Source organism: the organism of the source record quoted next, unplaced genomic scaffold, assembly GCF_019419815.1.
Source record: "Pyrus x bretschneideri cultivar Hongxiangsu unplaced genomic scaffold, Pyrus_bretschneideri_v1 Contig24, whole genome shotgun sequence".
Taxonomy (NCBI): domain Eukaryota; kingdom Viridiplantae; phylum Streptophyta; class Magnoliopsida; order Rosales; family Rosaceae; genus Pyrus; species Pyrus x bretschneideri.
The window spans coordinates 2,796,714-2,805,425 of record NW_025999546.1 but is presented as its reverse complement, the minus strand read 5'-3'; the positions used below and the strand labels follow the sequence as shown (position 1 = coordinate 2,805,425).

Genomic DNA, 8,712 nt, shown 5'->3' with positions numbered 1-8,712 from the left:
AGAGGTATTAAATTCGATTTTCTCTAAAAGCGAATTTGAACCTTATTACTATGACTATCCCATTGTGTGGTTTAACTCATTTCCTTATTCCCTTAATGTAGATATTATCGTTTGTTAAAAAAAAAAAAAAAAAACCACTTTCAAGTGAGTTTCATAGATCACTAAAAGTACTTATGACCATAATTAACTTATAGCTCATTTGGATATACTTTTAAAATAACTGAAAGCGCTTTTGGGAAAAATATTTTGGAACTAATCCTTAGGCAAAATGCAAGTAAATCTTGAAAAAGCACTTAAAGTGCCTCCTAAAAGAAGCACATAACTTCTTGCAGAAAGCACTTCAAATGCTTTGAAACCCAAAAATATTTGTCTAAAAGCGCTTTCAATTATTTTAAAAGTATATCTAAATAAACTCTTAAAATCCGTCTAAAATGCTTTTAAAAAGTTGAAAGTGTTCAAAAAAACCCTTGTATACTTTTTCAGAAGTACTTGTATTTTTATTAAAAAAAAAATTGTAGTGCTCCTAATAGATGTTCTGTTATTGAAAACATTTTTTAGCAAAATTCATGTTGGAATTTATAAATAACAAATTCGATAAATAAGAACAGTTGGAGTTTAGATATTTCCATGATGCAAAAGCAAAAGCCCATGTAGCTCTTCTTTTATTTATTCTTCAATCACATAAATGGACAAAGTTTCTCCATTTAGCTTTTAGCTCAAAATTTCTCTTTGGGTTGTACTGAGTTTTGGGAGAAATTTAACCCATAGCCCATCATTGGAGTGAATCTTAACAGTTAGTGTGCAATGCAATTATATGAAGGATGTGTATCCAGATAAAAAAATAAAGTTAAACAGATCAAATTTTAAATTAAATTTACAAGTTAAATGATGTTTTATTAATAAAAAATAAGTACGTTAATCAACAAAACATCATCTACCAAAAAGCTAACCCTAAAAGTGGTGACCATGCACTGTATTTTTAGTGAGCACAGGCTTTCAAAAAGCTAGCTAACCCATTTTTAGTGACCACAGGCTTTCAAAAAGCTAACCCTAAAAGTGGTCACCATGCATTGTATTTGTTACATCACAAATCTTTGTAGTTTCAGTCCACCACTGAAAAAGGATTAGGAGAATATCACCAAAAGTCTTTAAGACTTATTTGGAAATGCATTTAAAAGAATTGAAAGCTCTTTAGTGAAAATATTTTCACTGAAAGCGCTTTCAATTACTTTAGCAACATTTCCAAACAAGTCCATAATTTTAGCTTTCATGATTTTATCCTATTTCCATGTTTTCCAACGTTTTCACTTCTGCTCTCTTCCCTCAAACCTCGCTCTTCCGATTCACACCCATCAAAATCCCATAAGTAATGCTATTCATACCTTTGTACTACATTTTCATACCACCTTAGGTGACATTTGACATGGGCAGCCACATCATTTGAATTAATCAGATTTTAAATTTAGTTCATTATTTAATAAACTAATAATTAAGAAAAACTAGTTAATTAAATGATGATTGTGGTATATAAGAAGTTTTTCTCCTTCCTTTCCTTGGGTTTTGTAAATGTTTCAAATGATGTGGCTGTCCACATCGGACGTCACCTAAGATGGTATAGAAATGTGGTACAAAAATATGGTATGAATAGCTCAACCATGCATCCACTCTTTCATTTTCTTCTTCAGGTTTGGTGCTGCATACATCATACACAATATTGCCAGGGACATTTCAGACCCCGAAACAAGTCCATGCTTATATCCTACTCTCAACTCGGTTCAACGTCGACGAGCCGTTTCTGGTTTCTGTTCGATACAAGATATACAGTACTTTGAACTTGATAAGACTCTGAGCATACCGAATACACTCAAAATCGCTCGATTGCAACCCTAATATTTTTCCTAAAAGGATTATGATACATGTAACTCCGATGCCAAGAATGTTTTCCCTTTGAATAATGAGGATCGTGTCTAATATTCCTACTAAGCTATATCCTTGCTACAAGATCAGTGTGGCCAGGGATTTTCCTGAGACATCGACATGAACTTCCGTTTACATGGATCTCGATCTACTCATGTAGAGTAAGAAATGGCTTGAATGTCATCAGAACTGCGATTGCCTCGACCACATTCAAGATGAAGAATATCATCTGGCTTCCTGCAATCGAAATTTGAAACGATTATGTTTCTAAACCATGCAAGCTGTCAGTAAATCCAGGATGAAAAGTTGGTCAAGTATGATACCAGGTAGGATAGCAGCATCCTGACGTTTTTGTGCCCAAGAAAACCTGTTGAAACGAAATCATATTGTTGGTAAAGTGCTAGGCAATATGTACACTGAAAAAAGTATACTGTTGTAAGGCTTGTAAACTCGCCTTCTCCGATTTACAGTATGCAATACTACTAGTAATCTTCAAACTATATGAAGAACAAAACGTACAAGGTATACGCAAACTTATGTAATTGAACAGTACCAACAAATAGGGATGAAGCCAGAAATTTAACTAAGAGGGGCACCTTAAAAAATTTGAGCTCCTTTTTTGGACAAATAAAGCTAGTTCTTTTACAAATGCTGAAAAAAATTAATTACAAAATGCCTAATTTTATTACTCTATTGTCTAATTTTGTCTTTAATTGTTGACAAGCTAATGCTCATTTGTACTAATTAACCAAATACATGCAACTCAACAAGGTTTAATGCGTGAGAAAAATATACAAGACGGAGGGGCATTTAAAAACTAAAAAAGGATTTTCACTATTTTAATATGATTAATTGAATAATCTGCAAAGCGAAAAAAAAAAAGGAATGATTAATTGAATAATTTGTAATTAAAAAAAAAAAAAAAAGGATGAAAGGGGGTATGTGCCCCCACTGGCCTTACCTCCGTCCGTCCATGCCAACAAAGAACATCGTATAACAAAATCACTTCAGCTCCCAGTTGGCGTACTTACCAATGTTTTAAAAGGCTCGTCTCAGGGCACGCCTAGGCTCCCTCTGAGGCTGGGCTTGAGGGCTGCCGCCTTTGTTTTGAGGGAGCGGGCGGAAGGCACCGCCGAAGCCACCTAGGCGCGCCTTGGGGGAATTTTTATTTTTATTTTTTAAACTCCCAAACCCAAATTTTGGGTTGGGTTTTAACTGCCTCATACCTCTTCCTTGCACTATCATCTCTCTGCCTTTTTTTTTTTTTCTGATTTTTATTTTTTTATATAATGGATGTGTGTGCTGTCCTGCATGAACTGTTATATGTGTGCTCATTGTGCTTTTCATCATCTATTATATATATATATATATATATATATATATGTGTGTGTGTGCGCGCTCAAGGTGATTATTGATTAATTATCTTCTTTTTTTTTAATGTAATATATGTGTACGCTCAGTGTATATATTAAAAAATTTAGGTCCCGTGAGGCTTCGCCTCACGCCTAGGCTGAGCTATCCCTCAGACGCCTTGCCCACGCCTCACGCTTTTAATACATTGGTACTTACTAGAACGAAAATATTGATTCAAGCATCGCCTATAAGTAAAAGACAGCTAAACTTACAATGCACCGCCACCAGCTGGACCAATTGCCTTGAACATTGACATTGCTGTCATAGCAAGTCCGTTTGCAGCACCTCTCTGTTTTTGGTCCTGTTGTGTAATCACGGTTAAGTTACAACACATTCTCTATTCGAAGCCAATGATCACATGAATTAAATAGTTAATCCGAGAATAAAATTACCACAGCTTTGTTTTGAAGGATGGACAGGCCAGTCACAATCGTGACCTAATTGTACAGAAAAAATTTAAAAGTTAGAGCACAAAACGTATTACGGTATTAGAGAAGAAAATGGTAAACAGATAGTATTCCTTTGGAAGAAAAGGAGATAAAAATTGATAAACTATCAATTTCTGTGGATCAATAAAAGTAGAGTTTTGCTTTTGTAACATATTATGATTATTGTAGATAAAATTTTGTTTCTTGTAGAACAATTTATATCAGTTTCTCGTAGATAATATATAATGGTGCATAGAGTGTGTTAAGTAAATGAGCTCTAAAGTCATGGATGCACATACGGATATGACATTCTTCAGCACAGATGCACAGTTTAACAGCGCGGAAAGGGAGAGCCCGGACAACATTGCTATAAACGGGTAACTTGACAACAGAGGTATGGATATAATCTGCACACGAATCATGTGCAAAACAAAACACAAAGAAAAAAAATAATATCGGTCACCAGGAGTTAGGTCAAAGGACAATTATTTGCAAAAAGAATTAAACTGCAGAAGGTAGTATAATGCATAGGGAGGAGCCGAAAACTTACCCCTCCAATGCGAGCAATCATAACAGGACCAAGAAGCCTTTCAACGTATGGATATAGAGTAATTTGGAAGAAAAAAAGACCAAAACCTACAAGTTGATTAAGTTATCAGCCATTATTCTCCATATGTAGTTAGGTACAAATCGAAACAAACAGAGACTGCATATTAAGCAAATATCCCAGATATGTTATGCAGATCATAATGTGTTTAACATAGGAACATGTGTGAATATCAAGTATTACCAGAAATTGCAAGAACTACACCAACGTCCTCAGTTGAAAAGCTCAAACCCCCAAACTTCCGAGGACTTACAGCCCATAATGAGAATATCTGTTTAATGAATCATAAGAAACACATAGTATATCACTTCGAGTGAAAGAGAGCAAAAGGAAAAGGGAAGATGCTGCAAATTATGCTATACTGTGTTAACATGAAAAACGCACGGAAGTTACCTCTGTATAAGCCATGTCATGAAGTGCGAAAATGGAAAAAACAATGATTGAAGACATTAAGGGCCAATTCTTGAAGAGGTTTCCTTTAGGTGTTCGTTCTTCAGTATTTTGCTTTTCATTTGCATCAGACCCACCGGATGCAGTTTCCAATGCTTCATAAGGATCATCGTGTAATCTAGCTTTTCTGTCGTGCTTGTGTAAAGTTTCCTGCAACCATCAAGGTATGGACATTTTCTGTTAATACGTACATTTTCAAAGTGTACTTAATGTAAACATCTGCTGAAGATGAACCAAGCATTACTAGTTTCTCTTTTCTTGAGGATCCTCAAGAAGTTAAATTCAAATAAAGACTTAAAGAGTACGAACTATAAACAACAAGATGTCTGAAATCTTCTCATTCACATAAAAATAAGTTAAGGCATGCTAGGATGAATGAGTGTAGAACGCACGGGGTATATAATTGGACATTATAAGAATGGAACTTGGTATTAACAGGTACTTATTATCTAGGAACGGCGTCTAGATGTACTGCAGGGCAGTAAGCGAGACCTCTATGTGATGAGAAATTTGACTAATGAGTACAAAAACAAAAATTAGAAAATGAGCAAGTTATGTTTGTGATAAGCTAAGAAATATAAGAGGCCAAAACAACGAGAATAAAAATAAAAGAAACTCATCATCATAAGCGAATATATACTAAGATGTGTACCGGAAGCCAGAAAGAAGCAACGGCTACTCCAAATGCAAATACCGATATACATAGGCAAGGCAAGAAATACGGAAACCTGCATAAGAATTTCACAAACATCAGAGTGCAACAAACAAACAATAAGAAATCTGCTGAAACTTGACAATCCCACTGCAGTATACTTAAATAAGTAGCCCAACTTTACCTCCCAAATATAGAGTTTTGGGAAAATATACTTGGAAATTTGTCTGCTGGCTGCATAAAATTGTTAGGAGCGTCCCATTAATAATCTAGAAAACAAAACGATAAGAGAGAGAGAGAGAGAGAGAGAGAGAGAGAGAGAGAGAGTTCAACCAGAAAAAAATAACAAAGAAATAGAGTAATTTCTTCTTTAGCGTCCAATAGCTCCGAATAGTCATCATATTATACAGACATGGTGGAATTAGATCATTTTGGTATCCCACAACCTTAAACTCGCAGGAAACAGCCTTCAAATACTAAAATCATCTGCTGCACCATGATTTTCACTCAGCGTACTCTCGCCAATGAGCCATTAATTGCTCTATTTAGCCTATTCCTTTGAAAACCAACCTTCTCGTACTCTAACCCCAGGACTAATTCAAAACGACTGTTACACCTCATGCTTGCTTTAAGCCTTCAAATTAATTCCCAAGTGTTATTGTACCACGTGCTAGCGTAAAATGATCTACTCCCCATGATTTTCACTGCAGCAAGTAGAATTACCTGGGCCAAGAAACCTCCCAAAGCTGGGCCAATGATCAATCCGATACCCCAGGCTACACTAACCTGAAAAAAAAGAGGATAACTCTCAATGTTGATGATGTACAACATCTATTAGAAGAAGTTGCAGAATCCAGAGGCCAATGTGGCTTACCGTTGACATGCCTAAAGCTTGGTGTTCTTCTCGGAAGGCTTCACTTGCGTATGCCTGGTCATGCAGTTAAATTGTATATTCTAAGTAACCGGGACATTAGATACATGGTTGTACACTTGCATTGACATTATTAATGATCGTATACGACACAATATAGTACCTTAATCGGACCAAGTAAACCATTCAAACTTCCAAGAAGAAATCGTGTAGAAATGGCCATCCAAAAGTTAAAACTGAGTCCGAATAGAGTGTTGAAAATAACCCTGAGCCAATAAATAGTAAAAATAATTTGTAAATACGCTGAGAAGAGCGTTGAGGAGCCAAGTTATCAAATTGAAACTCAATTGCAGAACAGAAGTTACTAACACTGCAACAGTCCCTATAATTATGACAGGTTTCCGACCATAGCGATCAGCCACCATTCCCCAAAAAATTGATGTCAGAGCTCTGCCAATCATATATGAAGCCCCTTCACAACATAGGAAAGTCCGTCAAGACACTTGTTAAGGAACAAAATGGTGAAGAATAAGAAAGGTAAGTAGTGAGAATCATCAACTCACCTACATATCCAGCATAGTAGCCAATGTCTTCCTCTCTTTTAGCAATATGCAAATCCCGAATCTGCAGACAATAATTTGGAAACTTGAGATACCAAGTCGACTTCAATGGGTTTTGAAGGTTGTATTTTTCATAAAATTTAAGAAGTGAAAGTAACAACAGTATTAATAAGTATGCACTCACCATAAAATAAAGGAATGGATAGAGAGATGATATTGGCAGCGCTGGAAAGCGATCACGAAACAAATCAGGACCAAAACATTTGAAAGAAATTAGAAGACGGTGCAGACATAAACATTACTTCACATAATCGATTAATGATTTCGAGAGTGACGAAGCAATCAAACTGTAAGAATCTAAGATCATCATGCAGCAAGTCTTTCACTAATTTCACATTGTCCTAGTAGTAGCTTTTTCTAAAAGCACTTGTAACTGCTTAAACCTCTAAAAAGCATACATCTGAATTTACTTTTCACGTTTTCAATTAATTTCAACATGTTATGTAAAATTAGTCTCTCCAATGAGTTATACATTCATCCATACATGTCAAAATCATTCACAAGAAAACTGAAGTGTAATGAGGATGAATTCGAAAACTAATTTCGGATTCGGTTCAAGAAAAAATGTAAACAAAATCCAAAAGGAAAAAAAATTGCTTTTCTTACAAGCTGAAAGAACAATAATCCATATAGAAACAAGCATTTTAAAAGGAGGGCCTCTCTGCAGCTCTTTGCGCTGTTCCATCACACAGCCGGGACAATCGTCATAGTAATCCTTCTTCAACAGCGTCTCTCTGCGCTCCTCAGCCATTCGACAATCAATCGCTTCGAACCCAAAACGCGAAAAATGGCTCTCTGAATCTGTTTGATCCTGTTTCAAGCTGACTGAGGAGGAGGAGGGGAGATGTTAAACTTTTGGTTTTTGTATGCGTCAGGATTAATTTTAACATGAAAATTAGATTAACATCAATGCATGCGCCACCTGCAGGAGAGGGACTTATAGGTATCGTTTAGTATGCAGACGGGACGGGACAGGACGGGACGGAATGGAACGAAACGGGACGGGACGGGATGGAACGGAACGGGACGGGACGGGACAGGACGGAACGGAGCGGGAGTAAAGATGTCCTCGGATGGAAACAAGGAGGAAGAAGAAGACGGAGAGGTTATAATTTTATGTTTCACGGATGTGGAACGAGTCGTTCTAGGGGGTGAGGTGGAACGAAAATTCATCCAAAACTTGTTCCGTGGAACAGCTCGTTCCATCCGTTTTAGGCGCACCAAACGTGGAACGGAACGCCTTGTCCCACTCTGTTTCGTTCCGTCCCACGTACCAAATGGTATAGCACCGTAGACCACTTCCATGGTGTCCTGTCATTGACAATTATTGGTCATGAAGTCTCCTATCAATAATAAAGACATGAGTAAGTTTGTTTCCGTATATCTTGTTTCATTAGCGTGGACGTCACGTCACGGTGTGCCGTAGCATTAAAATTGTCCTCCACCTACGGATACAGATGCAGTAAAATCATAATCATTGAAGGCAGGGGACGAGAACCAGCATGGAAAATATGACAAAAATTAAATGTGAATAAAAATAAAATACTAATATTAATGGGATGGAATCAAGATCCAGTGAACTGAAAATTTTCCAGTATAAGAAATAAAATATGCGGTGTAGATTTATCAGATAAAATAATGAGATTTGCGTTGACTGTTACTATTTTCGCGACAAGGAAAAGAAAACAAAACACCATTAGGATTGTAATTAGCGGATTAGGGACTGTTGTAGGGCTGAGTTTTGTTGATGACGT

At 36.5% G+C, this 8,712-nt stretch overlaps 1 protein-coding gene across 1 annotated transcript; it reads right to left on the bottom strand.

Annotated features, from left to right (window-relative positions):
* Window positions 1–1,726: 1,726 nt before the first annotated feature.
* LOC125478178 (protein ZINC INDUCED FACILITATOR 1-like) lies at window positions 1,727–7,901 on the bottom strand. Its single transcript, XM_048585960.1, has 17 exons — window positions 7,565–7,901; window positions 7,083–7,123; window positions 6,902–6,962; window positions 6,708–6,810; window positions 6,502–6,604; window positions 6,342–6,395; window positions 6,191–6,253; window positions 5,652–5,701; window positions 5,468–5,543; window positions 4,759–4,965; window positions 4,549–4,636; window positions 4,309–4,394; window positions 4,058–4,165; window positions 3,723–3,767; window positions 3,543–3,631; window positions 2,241–2,284; window positions 1,727–2,154 (listed from the first exon to the last, which is right to left on the bottom strand). The coding sequence occupies exons 1-17, from the start codon at window positions 7,707–7,709 to the stop codon at window positions 2,066–2,068; spliced, it is 1,452 nt and encodes a 483-aa protein (XP_048441917.1). The 5' UTR covers window positions 7,710–7,901; the 3' UTR covers window positions 1,727–2,065.
* Window positions 7,902–8,712: the final 811 nt, after the last annotated feature.